Genomic DNA, 18,680 nt, shown 5'->3' with positions numbered 1-18,680 from the left:
ATGCAGGTTTAAGGAACCAGAATCTTAACCATCTAAGTTTAAAGTGTATTTTTTATGTTTTCCTTGGCATAATATTCCCAGTCGCCAGTCAATTAGCTGCGCGGCAACCCTTAGAAAAACACTATTTAATTTGAAACTTCAAGGGCCTCTAGCGAAGGGTTATCACTTATCATGAACCCAAATGTATGACGAATGGGGATAACATTTGTTATGCCGATAAAAATACCTGTATAGTATATGTTATATAGTTATACGAGTATCCATCGAATGCTCCGTGCGACCATAAGCAAGTCCTATACAAACACGCAAATAATAAATGCGAAGTTAATTTACTCTCAAACTGCGTGGGGTCGATGACCTGTGCAAATTTGTTTATGTATGAACCGTTTGTTATTCCATATAGGATCGTTCGTCGACTCGCACAAATCGGACTACCTACGCCTCCGCTGCATCAAGTAGAGGGCACATGAACGTATTTTTATTTTTGGTAAAAAGTAAAAGAATATTTGCAGAATATTTTTTTAAATATGACTAATGTTCCCGCTCCCCTCCAGTTAGTCGGAAAAGACTGTGTTAGGAGTGGGTACGACAATAGGCCAGCAGACGGGGATCGAACCACGACCTCTCGGTGCTGAGTCCGGTGATGTTTGTTTGTTTGATTGAACGCGCTAATCTCAGAAACTACTGGTCCGATTTAGAAAATTCTTTCAATGTTAAACAGTCCATTTATTGAGAAAGGCTATAAGCTATATTGTATTTTAAAAAGAATTAGGGATCCTTCCTGAAACTCCAGTAACCCATGGTGTACAAAAATTACCTAAAATATTGTTTTCTTCGCGTGCGCTGCAAAAACTATTGATGTTAGAATAACATATCTAATGTACTACAACTTTGTAGAACACATAATTTTCTACAAAAAATGACATTTTAATATTTTATATTATAGTCATGACACAATAAGTGTATGATATACTTATTGTGTACATGACACTTTAAAAATAATGGGAATACCGCCGTTAGAAAAGGCTCTTTATTAGAACCTTGGTGTTATTTCTTATCAAAATAAACTATTTCAGATTGAAGGTTGGTTCAATACCTTTATTTAAATTTTTGAATTATTTAATTCGGACATTCCATTCAAAAGATATCAAAAGTTTAAAAATATATGTATTAGAAAAAGTGGTGTAGTCGCCGCTCAAGTACTGATACGGCTGAAAATTGGTGGGCAGATAGCTTAGAACCAGGAGATGGGCATAGGTTACTTAGGGTAAGGGTAGGGTAGGGTAGTGGTAGAGTACGGCTTGGACAGGGGTAGGACAGGGGTAGGGTAAGGGCAGGGCACGGGTAGAGTAAGAAGGTGTAGGGTACGTGTAAGGTGAGAATAGAATAAGATAGGGTTAGAGAAATGATGAATCTATAATAAAACTGTTACTGATGAAAAAAACAACTCTAGAATAATACTAAAAATAATGTTATACAAGATTTTTCAAAAATCCTAGGGTACCTAAATGGTTAAAAATGGTTGAAGTTTTTTTTTTATATAAATCGTTCACGATTCAAGTTATCTTTTTGTGAAATGATTAGTGGACTAAGTATTTATTATATATACAACATGCAAAAATATTAACAGGAGGGTGAGAAATAGGGGTTTCAAGTTTACATAGACTTTCACGAGGTCACGCGGACTAAGTCGCGGGCATCCGCTAGTAAAAAACTAAATCTACATATATACCAATATGTATATAAATGAATCCTGGCAGGTGTCTGATAGCTTATTCACAAGTTTTGTCTTTTTTATATTACTATATAAATGCAAAAAGGGCATCTCGCAACCACTCGAAACAGACGTACAAAGATAAATTCAATTTGGTAAAAATGGATTTTGCAAGAGGACCGGATTAAGGAGGAGTAAGGGCTTCCGAGGAACCGTGGGCGTGCGCTAGTTTGACATAAAGTAAGAAAGTGACAAAACTTACGCTTAGACTATCCGACAGAAGGTGGTGAAACCGGCCCAAGTCACCTTGGAATAAAGCGATTTCATTCACCTTTTTATATGTTTTCTTATACTTTGTATTTAAGGATACCTCTAAGCCAAATACTGATGATGATACAAACTACTTAATGCCTGATGATACAAATAATAAAAAGTAAAAAGAAGTATTTGTATTGAATAAAATTAACAAATGAATTGGAAACAGAGATAAAAAGACACTAAAAAGCAGCTTAAAAATATGCGCCTCTGTGTATGTCAAATTAATTTTCGTAATACTTTTTAGTAAGCATTTTCAGGTTTAGGTAGTCATCTGTTGTTTCGTGTTGTATGGTATGAGAAGTTAGAATATAGCCTATGTTACTAGCTGTTAATGTAGCTTCCACTGATAAAATGATTTTGAAAATTTGTTTAGTGGTTTAGGTGTGAAAGCGTAAAAAACAAACAGACTCGCGCATATAAATCATAACTTTCATCGCAGATAAAAACGAAACAAAAATTCGAAAAAAATAAAAATAATACATGCATGCAAATTATTTACTAATTTAGGCAAGTATTGTTTATAACATAACGAAGATTCTTAGCATAATGTATAATTGTGTCGTATTATAATCACCTAAGCTAAGACTCAACTGTGTCGAAATGGCCGCTCCAAGTCCAAGTATATCAACACGATTTGCTACCATGTGCACTCAACTCTAAATATCACATACCAATAGTCTGAGAGCCGATGAACAGTTTCTTAATAGTACAATATACTACTCTGTTTAACTGCTACGTTTCAATAAACATTATTATTAAAAAAAAACGTACAACTTATAAATTTTTTTTCTATTAAAATATTCGTACGACAATTTTTATTAACAAAACTATAATTTCGATTAGTGGATGTTAGTGTTTTTTATTTTCATAGTATACATACGGCCACTAAAGAGTACGATGAAAACTGTCTCCGAAATAATTTATTGATATATACAGGTTGCTCGGGAGTATTTCCCATAATTCTAGGGATATTTTCTAGGAAAATTAATTAAAGATGTCTAAGGAACATGTGTTCTAAAATGAATATTTACGTAGTAAAAAATATTTCTTTTGTAAATAGATCTTAAATTGTGTCCCTTATATTGCATCCCTGGATTATGACCTAACCAAACTTATTCATTGATCAATATCATCGATATCGACCTTCTTCTCGTCTTACCACTACGATTACGTGTTTAAAATGCAAGATAGATAAAAGCGTGTGTTACATGGATAATAGAAATTATTTGAATTACTTTGTATGAAAACAAAAACAGTTTTTTTTAGTTAAAAAAAAATTAGTTATGCATTTCGTCTCTTGTATGTGGACAACACCTTGAAGTTATGGGAAATACTCCCGAGCAGCCTGTATAAGGCTCGACTGCTACTCAATGAAAAACTGTGTATGTAATGAATCGGTTTTTTTTTTTTTTTTGCTTCACTAAATTAATTTTTATATTATCTAGAAAGCATATTCATAAAAAGTTTAATAAATAAATAATAATTATTTAGTGCTTCATACGTTTTGGCAGTCAGCTCTTACACTACCTATTCGTGACTTGGATCGTAAAATGGTTTACAGAGTGGCTTCTGTCTCGACTCTGACGCATATTTAATGAGCCACATTCTGAAAATACAAAGCCCTCCACCATACATGAATCGACGTCTGATGAAATTATTGCGAGAGAAGAGATTTTAATGATCATACAATAAAACTTTATTGAACGATAATCTTTACCAGCATGCAACTTATGGATGAAAGGTTAATTTACTAAGGTAATTTTATACCGTATTTCGATAAAGATCTTTCGAAACAAAATATCGAAAGAGCTCAAGGCAGAAGATATCGAATGGTTATTAAAATTGGGACTCCGTTTTTACTTTTACGTATTGCGTGAATGTGATCTTTGTTAGTACATAGCAATGTTATTATTACTTCATATACGGTGAATTTTGTCTATTACATGTTTCTCGCAATGTAATACAATTTGTGACAATTTAAATAATATTAGTAACGATGACTTTAAAAAGACCCAACCACCACCGAATTTCTTTTCGGCTCTTTTAATAATAATTTAAGGCCTTCGTAGTAATTTTAAAACTTGCTTATACGAGTAGTAAAAAGCTTTCAAAGTAATCTAATTTCCTGAAAATACAAATCATAAAAGGAGAAACCCAGTGTCCATATAAACTGGGGCCCAAATTATACAAATGGTACAGACCTGAAAATTGGCCATAAATTAGGACAATTAAGGAGAATCCATGAGGCCAATTTTCAAAGTAATCTATATTTGCCTAATCATATACAATAATTCGTATCCCTTTATCATAAAATTCATTGCATTATCAGTGTCTGACAGGCGGGAGTTTTATTATGGATTTGACGCTAACTTGACACATTTACTCATATCATGTCAAATTCCTAGGAAAAAATGTCAGTTTGATAATCACAACATTTGAGATAATATTTGAAAATTATTTTTTCATTGATTGGACTTTGACATTGACAGCCCGCGTTGGCATAGACAACTGTCAATCAGAAAAACACGCTTTTTTCCAACAATTTCTTTAATTATTTTACTAATATTAGAATGAGTATATTTATATATTTTCTATTACCATTTTTACGGTCCATCCAAATTTAGTCTCAATATAACTGAACTGACTGTGCTAATTTCCAAATACATATGTGTGAACTACTCACTAACATCACTGTATCGGACGAGGAACATTTTACTCGCCCGTTTGCTCGGTACGTGTGATCAAGGCATATGTGATTGTAATCAACGAGGATAAATGGCGATAACAGTTCGTAGTTAGCAGTAGCTACCGGCAGGTAGGTGTGAACGAATTGAGAAAGGCCAAGCGCTCCACGGTCATTTAGTAGAATTATATGGAAACTTGACATTAAAAGTTGCATTTAAAATGTGTATTACGTCATAAACGTACTTTGTAACAAAAATGTTGTACAACAACAAATCCGCTTTCCCGTCTGTTTGACTATGAACAAATTTTAATAGTTCAACCATGACTTACAAAACTTTTTTAAGAAGTTATGCATACTATATACTCGTATGTAATTACTCATAGCTTTACGATTTAAGAGGAAAGTGAGGTTTTGTATTCATGTTTAAAAATCTAGATATAGTCTAGTCTAGTAGCGCTCATTAAGTCTTAAAGAGACAAATACATGAATGAATTTTTGAAAAATGTATAAATTCCTACAAAATTGTATTGTGTATGTGTGTATGTCTATGTTAAAGAAATCCTTTTATAATGTACTTATTAAACATTTTTGCAAATAATCGTGTTTTATTTAGTTTATACTCACTAAAATTGTACAACTTTCATGTTAAATAATTATTACTATTATGTGGTTGGTACGCTTTTTCCTACAAATCCAAAAAAGAAATCATAGTACGGAGTATTAATCAACGTCCTATACTATCGTCATCTGGTACTCTATTTGACGCTTCTACTACAATGATAGAATTACAATTCAAAAATTGCATAATAGTGGTAAGTATGCCGGTTTTAAAGGATGGGGGAATATTTTTAAAACCTGTAAATATTTTTATTGCAAATTATAAGGCTCTTCACACTAAATTGCTCTCATTTCGCTTAAGGATGATGTATGTAATGGCAGGCGTCCACAGATTCGCATCATAGGTATCGCATCAAACGGATCGCACGAATCTGCCTTAAAATTATAAATCCGTTTAATGCTACCGATACGTACAATGCGTATATCTGGACGCCTACCATAAATATTACAACATTTTTACATTTTGCAATGTTAGTGATGCAGGTGTTTTAAAAGCATTCAAATTAATTTTAAATAAGTGCGGAAGAAAAGTAAAACAAAAAAAAACAAAAGCAGAAGAAAATGTTTATTTTAAAACCACAAACACAAATTTACAAATATGAACAATTTGCATTTCCCCTGTGTTCTCCTAATAATCGAAAAGCTTAAAAGGAGTCATAAGAGTTTCTACGTTGGGAAGGAATATAAAATCTGTTTGATTTTATTCCAACACAATAATAGAGGTCAGAAACCATAAAAGACATGACAGGAAACAGTATAAAAATATGAAAGCACCCGTGGTCTCAAAATATCTCCACTTAGAACTTTGGTAGAGGTGATGCGAAATGATACAAGCATACGTCATAAGGGGTTAATGATGTTAGTACCTAATTATAAGCTCATACTATATTATATACATTAATATATAAAATATATATGAACAAAATACCGATGAAATAATATACAGAGTGCTCGGGAGTATTTCCCATAATTCTGAAAATTTACTATAAAAGTTCAAGGAACATGTGTTCTAAAATTAATTATTTCGGGGTAAATAATATTTATTTTGTAAATATATCTTAAAATGTGTCCCTTAGACACATCCTTATAATTATGAAGTAGCTATACGTAGTAAGTTTTAAGTATTTTAAAATGAAATGATAGATGGATAATGGATTGTCGGAATTATTTGAATTACTTTGTATGAAAACATAAAAAGATTTTGTTTTTTATTAAAAAAAAGAATTTTAGTTTTGCAGTTCGGCTCCTGTAAGTGGACTCATCAACACTTTGAAGTTATGCGAAATACTCCCGAGCATCCTGTATAAGAAGCAACAGCATATAATATATATATTTTTAATATTATTTTCTCGGAATCAATTTCAAAATGTACGATTTAATTTTTTGGTATATATATGTTGTTTGTTTGTTTCGGCTAATCTTCGAAAAATGTTGACCTAATGGAACCATGCATAGTGAACTTTTTTACAATAATCCCTATTACAAAAGTTTGCCAGGATTAGATTGTTAGTTGGGTTAGATACGTGTATGATTAACATATTATTAGGTTATGCAAGTATCGCCAGATTTCTTTATATCAAGGGAAAACTCTACACTCGTATTAAAATATATTATATATTGTAAACATAATACTTACTTGAAATCATCCATCTTCGGGTATGTGCATATTCTCAAAGTCTTCGTGTTTGAGCCCACTGCGTATACGTTCCCGTTGGGGTGGAATTCCGCGCATCTGACGGCTTGCAGGTCTTCCAGCAGTGTTACGGGTTTGAAGGTAGGTCTTGAGTTGTTGACTTCAGCAGCTGCTGGAGTCGGGGCGGAGTCAGAGGCGCGGGTGGCCGACGTCGGGCCGCCATTTCTGCCCATCGTCTGCAAAGGCTTCTTGATATGAGCACCCACGGGCTAAAGGTGGTCAAGGATAGACCATCAATAGCCAAAGGTTTTACTCCATTGGCTTACTTAATAAGAAACACCTTGCAATTCACTTAACTTTTTTCGAGCCTTCTTTCTAATATAAACATCTTCGATTCATCTAATAATATAACACGTGAGCTTTTGACACTGGCTTTGACAACAGTGACATACATTTCGTACATTCAGACATACATTACAAAAAACTGCAATATTACGAGTTTATGCAATGCATCATCTTATCAATACATACATACAATACATCTCAGGTTTACATACAATACATTTCGTTACGTTCGCTCGGGTCAATACAATTTGTTCCGTTCGGATAAAATCGTTTCCGGAAAATTTTTCGGAACACGAATATGGAAAACAAGTGCATGCGGCCGGCGTTAAGGACTTTTTGCAAGGGATGTAAAGGACATATTTTCCAGTTTTTAATCAGCGAGATGTCTCCCGGAGCTACATAACCAAATAGTATGGTATTTATGGAGTTTGTCTAAATTTTGTATACTTTCTTTATTTATGGTAGGTATGCCTTAGCTGATAAGGTATACCAACGAGAGGACAAAGCTATTGACTTGAGGCTACTTTGTGCGAAGTTGAACTATAAAGATCGCTTGCCAAGTGTAATGTAATAATTTTATTCCACTAAAATTAATTCGACGAAGACGTCTCGAGCATCTATCAATCATATAATGTTCTTATCATTTATCATTATACATTTATATTAGGACCAATCCCAAAAATTTAATTGTTAATAACCTCATAGTCTTAATTTCGAGAAAAAAATCTTCTATGAAAAACTTAGTAGATAAGTTTGATACACGGATCAGATAGCAAGCTAGAACATAGCGATCCTATTACGGTCTTTACGTCATGCACAGGCCACACAATCTGCGACTCCATAAAAGGCATCGACCGTTCCCCGATCATGCTGTCTCCAAAGCAGAAACGTTTAGAAATCAATCCGTCTATTGTGTTATATTAGCGTTAACTTTTTCATTTTGTTCTGTGTTATAATTGATATACTAGTAAGTATGGAGCCACAAAACATCATGTCAGCGATAGATAAAAATTCAATACAATTTACGGTTTAGTTAGACATACGGCCTATTTGCAAAATGACCTACTCATAAATATATGTTGTTGTAAGAAGGTTAAAGTTTATTTTTAAAATAAACCATGATTTTTGTACTCGTATACGACATCTTAATTAAAATATTTAAAGTTCATACTAACAATACAAATGCAAAGTGGTTTGTCTAATAATACTAATATTAAAAGAGGTAAAGTTAGTGAGGATATACAAGGAATTCTCTGGATCTATTAAAGCGATTTTGAAAATATTTTACCAATAGAATGTCATGTTATTTGTGACTTTCATAGGCTATATTTTAAACCCGTATTCTCACAGGAACGGGATATACGTCGGCTAGTTATTTATATATAAAGTATGTAAAAGTAAGCACTATAGTACAAGAGACTATCATTAAAACAACACTTTTTAACTCAACTCCTTGAAGCGCATCGGACGTTCTTAACAACATAAGTGAAAAAGCAAGTAGCACAAGATACCCTTTCAAATCTATAGAAGTAGAGAATCGAGTTCGAGCCTACGAGGTTAATAAGGTTTGATTATTATTTGTCGAATACTATAACTATATGTACTCGATAATTTTGAAATAAAAGAAGATTATGAAAATGTCGATGGTGTTCATTTTCTACATACATATATTATAAAACAAAGTCATCTGACAAATCTGTCTGTGTGTTCGCAAAATTCTTGAAAACTATCGAATGGATTTTCATGCAGTTATAACCTATAACGCATAATGGAAGACATCACACGGATCGTAATATTCTTTATAAAGAAGGACATGCAAGTAAGTGCGTCCACTGACCCTGATAATGGGATATTCCTCTTTTATAGATCTACAAAAAAGTCACCGACGACATTTATGTCCATCTTTTAAAATAAAATTGACGCATACAATAAAGTTTACACTGATTTTCTCGCAAACGTAGTCGCGAGCATCTTTTAGCTTTGTAAAATATATAATCACCTTTGACATTAAAATAATACAAGTGTATTGGTCAAAATCTCTCGGAAACTGGTGACGCAGCATTAGCACGAGCCTCGTACGAAGCCGGCGCGGGTCGCTAGTAGCTTATATTTGCATATTATGTCATACTCGTGATACTTGGTATAAGCGTGCGAGCATGAGGCGCGGGAGTCGGACCCATCGTGTATGTAATACAATACAAGCACTCGGTTATATTTCTATACTAGCTGATGCCCGAGACTTCGACCGTATGGATAATGGATATCTCTGCCTTTTCAATAATAATTAACAATTATATATATATCATATACTCGTATATATTAAGAGTATGCTGATAAGTAAATAAATTTTGTAATAAAAAAAAAATACCGACCGAATTGAGAACCTCCTCCTTTTTGAAGTCGGTTAAAAAGTAACAGGTTATCTGCGATCATTACTTTCGAAGCCACAGGAATTTAAAGGGTTACATTTGCGGCGTTGCCACGGATAGCTAAAGTCGCTCTATGCTAAATGACACGAAAGAAAGAAATCGTCGCTTCATGAGATCGTTAGATTTGTATGGGCATTCAAACAAAATTACAAATATATTTGTTATTTGAGCGTTAATATTAATACTTCATGTAATAAAAATGTCACATTGCATGTTAGGAAGCTAACAATGCATGAAATTTATCTGATCACGTTGAAAAATTAAAAAAAATCTTATTTACTTACAAACTGATCCTGATTTTTATTTTGTACTAATTACTTAATTGGCCTTATTTACTCAAATGTCTCATAAAAAATAATGTGTATATTCAAGCCTAGTCAGCATCCCAATTCAACGAATCAACACAAAACCTTCAAGTACAACTGTATTACTAAAAACTGCATGAATATCAGGATAATACTTTTCGAGTTTATCGCAATTTGACGAACGCGGAGAATCACATTTTTATCAATACATATATATATATATATATATAAAAAAGTATCTGTCTGTGATTTCAAAATAACTGTTTTGTCATGTTTTTTTAAAGATACCTACGTAAACAAAACCAAGCTTATTTAAAATTTTTGTTTGTCTGTTTGACCGGGCTAATCTCTGGATCGGTTGATTTGATTTTACTTTAAGAGATGGACTGAGAGTGGGACCTTCATTGGAGGAGGAGAAGAGGAGGTTATTGAGCAACCTGTAGGCTACTTTTTAACTCCGAAAATGGATGTTTAAATGGACGAAGTCGCGGGCGTCTGCTAGAAAAATATATATCACGAATATACGTTATGTAAAAGGTATTACCAAGGTAAGTTACCAAGAAGTTCCTCAAAAGACACTTTGTATTAAGACCGTTGCCTAGAAAGAAAATGTCGCTCGTTTATTCTAGAAACACACCTTGTGTAACTTAGCCTTTAGAAACATCCCGCTAGCACTTGTTGCATCACGATGACGTCATACGATATGTTATGAGTCAAGTAGAACAAGATAACGATACAATTTAGTATTACAATCAGATTAGCATCAGTTAGATTATACATATATAGATGTTATCACAGACAGTGGTGTGCATAAGGTTGTCGAATAGACTATGCGCTAGTAATAAAAATAAGTAAGCTGGAAATAAAAAAAAATATTATCCTTTATTTCCGCCAGGGTACAATGACTGATCCTGAGAATTTTGGACCATCTCCTTTTAAATCTATTATCTTTCTACAATGGGATAAATAGAGTAACAACGTGACCCGTAGTAAGTATCAAACGTACTTGTATATAGGTAGAAACCTGCAACGTCATAGAGCGTTATGTAGTAGTTTGAATTTTGTATAGAAAGCAAGCTTATGGCACAGATTTCGAATATTTTGTTACGCAAAACACGCTTTCTTCCGGCGATTGATTAAGAAAAATTTTGTGTTTGGAGAGTAGAGGTATAATGACATTAAGCATATTAGCGAAAATGATGATAGTTTAATGACCGATATATATTTAACTAGATGACCGCCCCGCGGTTTCACTCGCGTAGTTCCCGTTCCCGTGGGAATACGGGGAAAAAATATAACCTATTGCACCCGAGGATAGTGTAGCTTCCCAACAGTGAAAAAAAAATTTTCAAATTTGTTCAGTATTTTAAAACCTATTCAATGCAAGCAATCAATGAAATCCTACCTCTTCTACACAGTAAAATATAGTCCAGCCAACAAATTTTTAGCATTTCTATTAAGTAAGTATTTACTAATAAATAGTATTGAATCTTTTTGTATAGAGATGATACACCTATGTATAAAACCTATTAAAACTGACATTATTAATACGTCTTGTTAATGTTTATTTTTTAGTAACAATGGTCTCTATTCATGTAATAAAATCCTGGAAGTTTCATTAATTTTCAAAGTCAACAAGTGGTTGGCCAAATCTGTATGCAATGTATGTCAACTGTTTCAATAGCCCGTGTACAAGCGCTCACATAATTCCTATAAATCATCAACACTTATTTAGATTAATATATAAACACAAATGTACGAAATTATCTAAAAATTGTAGTAGTTAATGTACGTTAAGACGGATTCACGTTATACCAGCATCACACTTTAAATACCTATTTACGAGTATAATAACATTAATACATCTGAGGCCTGTGGCGAAACATTGTAAGGGGCCAAGAAAAATGGTCATATTTTTTAATGTTAGATGACATCTGAGCCCACACTCAAGTCCCTTCTGACCCCGAGTACACCACTGGCTTACGCTCCAATGGTACAGTATTATTAACTGTTTGTCAATCTCATATAAACAAGGCATAGTATAACGTCAATCCAATCTTAATGTCACGTAACATTAACAACAATTATTATAATTAATTCGCATTGCAAAAACATCAAATGAAATGGGAAAAAAAATGCAATTTATGCTTCAATTCAAATTCAATTACGAAGAACTGGAATAGAAGCGGTTTTATTGAAAAGTTGCGTCATAATTACACGGACCGCCGGTAGCAGCGTAAAGTGGATCGGACACAATCGAATTCACATTCGCATCGCAATAGTTAGGTAATAGTAGGAAAAAAATAAGCCGAATCACCTGGAAACCCAAATCGTGGCGTGTTTAAAGTTGCTTCGAATTTACATATTTTCACTGCAATGTACAATATTAAAAAAAAAACCGATATGTATATATTATGTTTAAGCCTTAACACTTTTTTTCTACATTGTAATTTTAAAACATTACTAGTATTTATTTCTTAAAAGTACTTTCAGTTGGCATAATTTCTTTTTTATATAAATAAAACTAGAAATTGCGATAAACGTTACTATACGCGGTGTGTACTAAATTATTTATACTCTAAATTGTATTGTTATTGCTACAATATTAGTATCTAACTACACATTGCAGTGAAAATATGACTAGCATGGAAGCACATATTTGAATACGACATTGATGATGTTACCTGTTGTGTGGTATATATATAAAACAAGTATTAAATGTCCGTTACAGTGAACGCAGGATGGCATGTCGCGGACCAACGGAGCTGAACGGTGCTTGACAGCCCATCGCTTCCTCTTCGATCCGCACACGGCAATGTTTACACACAGCGGACAGAGTTTCGCGAACGGCATACATTCGTCATTTTGCTCAGCGTCAATTAGATAACAATGTAAATACGGGAAGCTTAGAAAGTAAGCATATATACATCGTTGATTAACACAGATGCATAATTATACGTACGCATTAACACAAAAGCATACCAACTATAGTTAGGCCATAGAACGAAACGTAATTGTATAAATAAATCACCTCACAATGAGATCGCTGTCTCTGTAGAAAGTTGTTCAATTACCTGAAAGGCACTGATGCGTTTGGGTGGCGGCACTTGTGGAGATCTGTCGACTAGATTCTCCATGGAGTGTCGTGTTAGGAAACTCTGTTTTTCGAACGTTGTGTTCGTTTTGTACGACGTGCGATTGAACTTTGTGGCGGGCGCAACGATCCGATTGCCGTTTTCGTCGTCATCTTCCCATTCGGTGACCACTTCCGTGCGCACGTCCTCCAGGGAACGAGAGCGACTGCACGGGCAAGCGGGCGACGTATTGGGGTGGCGAATCTGTCGAGGTCTTTCTCTGTTGACGTAAAGATCCGCATGGTTGCTAGGAGTGGGAGCGCCCGCCGACCTGTAGCTGGGCGACAAGAAATAATAGTCCCTCGACTTATTGCTGTACGCACTCATTGCAGAGAAATCCGAGTAAGTCGAGCCCTTGGACGAGGACGTCTTGAAATTCCGCGGATCCATGGGGTCGGGTGGTCGAAAGTAAAAGTTGGGTTGCGCTTGGCGGGAAAGCGGCGGCCACGGCCTGAACGGCGCGTCGACGTAATGTGCTGGTTTAGACTTCATGGTGCGAAGAGCATCCGCGTAAACGATTCCGTGCGGATATTGTCGAGGGTATCGCGGTACTGGAGTCGCGGATGGCGGTCGGCCTGCGCGTGCCCACCACGCCGCCGCCTGGCGCAACTCGCCGTGCGTTAGACCGAGATAGGGACATAGAGAAAGGCGGACCAGCGTTCTGCTCGATCCGTTGCGAATACGAGTGAAAGGGGTGGCCCGTGCGGTCATCACGCTTAGACGCGCGCGCTGATATCTCTTGTTAATGTTCATCGTAAACTTGAATATTTAATAACGATAAACATTGTCAACTAATGCATGCTCATTTTGCAATTTAATTATACATTTCACGCTGTCTATAACTTTCTATGGGTTACGTCAGAATGGTGCGCATTGTAATTTTATTGACCTTTTTTATGAATGATTTTGTTAAAATAACATTCAACAAATAATCTTATAATTATTGAACCCGCCATTCTAGTTCTTTAACTCGTACTTAAAAATCAAACTTACAAATCGTGCTGTTATTGCACGACCACTTGCATATAAATTCGCGATAAATCTTGAAAAAATAGTTTGAGTATTGTCATTCTTCTACTTCCAATTTCAACTAAAACACTACAACCAGAGTTAAAGTCAAAATTCATTAATTTCAAGTAGGCTTTTGAACCAAACGATAAATCTGTACCAGCGATGAGGCAACGACGTTCCGTACATAAATTTCCCGGCGAACCAATTACAATTTGCATGCAAAATAAGCTGTACGCAATCTCCAAGCTATTAATTGATTGCAAAAGATCATAGTGCATTTTGCCAATTTCGATCAATTACCGTAAAACTATTTAAGTAACATACTATCGTAACACAGAACATAACCAGTTGCGTGTTGCCAATGCACATGACATGGCACGAGCATTCAAATCATAGGTTTTCGAAACCGCCCGTAACCACTTGTAATTCGTCACGTCAACGTGAAAAACTTTCGCTCCCTACTTACGCACTTCAATGTTATATTTCAACAAGTAGTAGTTTTACACGCCGGCTGCCGTGTTGCACACAGTAGCCGTGATAGTCCAGTGGATGTGACCTCTGCCTTCGATTCGGAGGACGTAGGTTCGAATCCGGTCCAGAGCATGGACCTCCAACTTTTCAGTTATGTGCATTTTAAGAAATTAAATAATGCGTGTCTCAAACGGTGATGGGTAAAGATCCTGAGGAAAACTACATACATGAGAATTTTCTAAATTTTCTACGTGTCTGAAGTCTGCCAATTAGCACTGGACCAGCGTGGTGGATTATTGGCCTAAACCCTTTCATTCTAAGAGGAGACTCGTGCTCAACAGTGAGCCGAATATGGATTGTTAGTTATGATTTGCAACAAATAAACACCGCCACGTATGAGACTTCAATAAACAAAGCTATGTTTCTTAATAAATCCAATTACATTTGTTCTGTAAAATGGTGATAAACATAAAAAGTTTCTTGCTAAGTTTGGTAGCTGGTTTTGATTGAGGTTTTCTTAATTGGCGCAGGCTGGTAGGAGGGTTCGCCCGTGGCTAGTCACCACCCTACCGGCATAGACGTATCGCCAAGCGATTTAGCGTTCCGGTATGATGTCGTGTAGAAACCGAAAGGATTTTCATCCTCCTCCTAACAAGGTAGCCCGCTTCCATTCCATCTTAGATTGTATTAGTATAAGTTCATGTCATTAACGATTAACAGCCCGTTTCCGCTCCTCAGATGTGGTACTTGTACCTACTAGTCGTATTGCGGGCTTGATCGAAGTAAAAGATAACTTTCTATGTAAAATACAGTGCTGTATAGGGCTGGAGTGAACTACCTTCCTTCCTGGACTTGATATATATGAGCTGTTCGGCAAATATTGAATATTTGCGAATAGCTTGTATAGTAACACTATTAGCTTTAACCGTAATAACCACTCGTCACACTTGTTAGACCATTGGACAACGGGCGAGAATTAAACCCAAAACCGTCTCGTATTTGATTCCCGGCTAAACATAGAGCTATTGCGCCTCTACTAAACTCTATCTACTGTTTTGTAATATAAACAAAAAAAAAAAAAATCGATCTATAAATCATGTCGCTCTTTTTGGATTGAAATTTGTCAAAGTAATGTTTAAAATAATGCCATTGTTTACAGGATGTTTATTTTTTTCTTTGGGACAGCGTGGGCAACAGTAAACCATTACAACGAATCACAAATCAAACATACATGCATAATAAAATATAAAATACCCAACCTAATTAAAATTATCTCTTAACAGCATAAAATAATTGAAATGTAATATAAAGATTTTATTATAATATAAATAAATAATAAAAATAAAAGAAAAAGTTTTTTTTAATAAAAGAAACACAGTTTAAACTGTTGGATAAAATTGGGCGTTACTTTGCGGAAGTTCATCATGATTATATAATGATTTATGTATTTTGCTATCCTCCGCGAAAAGCCGACGGACCCATGCGACAACAGACAAGCGACAAGAGAGCGACAAGGAGATGTTGACTCTTCAATTGCACGTTGTGGAGTCAAACATCAAAAGGTTTCGGGGTGAAACGTACGTAGAGAAAGAGAAACTGCTTTTTGATAGGCTATTTTGATATATGGGTATGATAGGGTTTGTCACGCAGATTCAAATGGAATCACGCTGTATATGAAACAAAAAGTTATGGTTGCGCCCACGCATCACTTAAGATAATACCTAGTGGAAAACTCAAACATTTAATTAGCCGCCATCATAAATACGATGTTAGATCCCAAGGCCCTGCCATATATAGATCATAACATAAACAAGTTTATTACACAAGTAACTCATCGCAAACATAAGAGTGAATTTTCATGAGGCTTCTAACCAATAGTCGCACATTACAATCTATATTGGAGAATTTTATCATTTTGTAAATTTTCTACATACAGTGCCTACCCTAGTTGAAAACCTTGAACACGCCTCAGCTTTTTAACTAAGTTACCAAACTAAACTCTAAGAGCCATAACAAATGTATGGAGGTCGTACCGACTATCGCGATGGATCCGTCAGCGGCACCATTTTCTCCATATACAATAATTTTGCAATTTCGTTAAGAAATCGTTTACTTTTTCTTGCAAAATAACTGTTATCGGATGTTTTTATTTGTAACATAAGACGTTACTTCTTGCCAAATTTCAAAATTCCCATACTGTCAGAGTTTGTTTTTTCGATTGGGGTTTCTAGATTATTTCGAAGAATGATAGCTTGGGCTATATTTATCTATATTTCCGGTATCTAGTAAGTGAAACGTAGAAGTCGACTGTTGTTTTTTTTATGATCATAATATAATTTAAAGATTATAGTGTCAAACTGAAGGTGATAGCAATATACATTTATTTTTATTTTTATTTATACTCAGAATACGATTTTTACCATTCAACTCGCGTATGACATTTAATCCTATATTCCTGTCATTATCCCAATTACCGCCAACGTTCCAATTTGATACGATAGTTGTAACAATCGTTTTATCCCTTTATTTATCTAGTCTATATTATTATTAATCCAGTGAACATGACACGTCTGTCGAGTCTCACCGGCGGAAGAATACCTTTAGCTCGTCCTACGCGAGAAAAATGATTTCATAATAATTGTAAAGTACTTATATGTTCACTTCCTTTATGACTGCAAGAATGTTATCTACTGGCGGACGCCCGCTACTTCGTTCACGTGTTTTTCGCAAATCAATGATTTTTCCGGAATAAAACCGGCAACTTATATGTTGTACAATTATCATCCATTGAAAGTCCCAATAAAATCAGTCAGGCCGTTCCAAAGATTAGCCGGAAAGACAAATCTTTTAAAAAGCTCGATTGTGTTTTACTATTATTCAAGGATTGATGTATTGATTCATATATAATATTTCCATAGGTCTACAGCAACAGATACTCGTAATTAAAAAAAAACAGAAAGCCAGCGTACGTCTAGTTCACGGTGAAGTCGATGATGTAGTTATAGCAGCACATTATTAGAGATAGCGGTTCTACAGAAAACAGCGAACATAATGTTAAAAGAAGCCACTAACATTTCCGCGACGCCTATTTACTTGACGGGTACGTAAGCGAATGTGCCATTAATAGTACAAGAGTTAATCAACAAGAGTTTAATAACAACTGTACGTACTATAACGCGGTACGTAAAACGACGCGGTTTTATGATATTATTAATATTTAATAATACATGCAAGCAACCGTGAAATATTATTAGTATCCTAATATTATTTTCATAGCCATCCTATTGAAATTGAAACACGGAGCTTATTATTTGCAGATAGCAGATACGAACAATTTAGCCAATACGAGTATAACAATGAGGCAGTCCCAGAGACTAATGAAATACACCGGTATATCTTGTAGTTGCCAATAGATAACTTAAACACTAAGTTGAAACACAAGTTAGTATGCTTGACTTGATACTAACTTGTGTTTCAGAGACATTTATGGTATATATGTAACAGACGCATGCGACGCGGTGAAATTCTGTTTTTCACAAATCCCGCGAGAACCATGTTTTTTTTTTCAGAATAAAAAGTAGCCTAGTGTTAATCTATCTATATTCCGAGTTCAAGGCAGTGGTTCAGTGGTGGCGACGTAATGGAGTAACAAACATACTTACACACACACAAACTTTCGCCTTTATAATATTAGTGATGACTGAGTTCTTTCTTAATCTCATTATGCATATAGGACGGAGGTACTCTGTTTTGGATAGACTTCAATATGTACACAAGAAACGAGTAAAAGTAAAAAATATATCAAATCAAATCAAAAATCATTTATTTTTATATAAAAATATTTGATAGATTTGACTTAATAGTTATGTAGCCGTCTCTCGGACTAACAAAAATACATCAACATCATTGTATATGTAACGCTATTTAGCATCGGAATGTTCTTTCATATTTGCGCTAGCTTTGTGACTAGCTTTCCTCTACGACTCTCCGTGAGTATGTTATTCGATTAGTATATT

The 18,680-nt window shown here is 34.9% G+C and overlaps 1 protein-coding gene across 10 annotated transcripts in view; it reads right to left on the bottom strand.

Moving 5' to 3' along the window:
- Positions 1-18,680, bottom strand: part of LOC112048035 (WD repeat-containing protein 47) — a 57,963-nt gene that overhangs the window by 9,956 nt on the left and 29,327 nt on the right. For 6 of the 10 annotated variants that reach the window (XM_024085375.2, XM_024085376.2, XM_052890756.1 and 3 more), the window contains one exon: positions 6,973-7,214. In XM_024085375.2, coding sequence (XP_023941143.2) covers positions 6,973-7,214 — 242 coding nt within the window. Of the gene's footprint in view, positions 1-6,972; positions 7,215-13,122; positions 13,790-18,680 lie in introns of those variants that run through there. The other 4 variants (XM_024085379.2, XM_024085383.2, XM_052890757.1 and 1 more) reach the window with 3 other exon arrangements.

This window comes from Bicyclus anynana, chromosome Z (genome assembly GCF_947172395.1).
Source record: "Bicyclus anynana chromosome Z, ilBicAnyn1.1, whole genome shotgun sequence".
Lineage (NCBI taxonomy): Eukaryota > Metazoa > Arthropoda > Insecta > Lepidoptera > Nymphalidae > Bicyclus > Bicyclus anynana.
The sequence above is the reverse complement of the archived record's forward strand: the minus strand, read 5'-3'. Positions and strand labels throughout refer to the sequence as shown.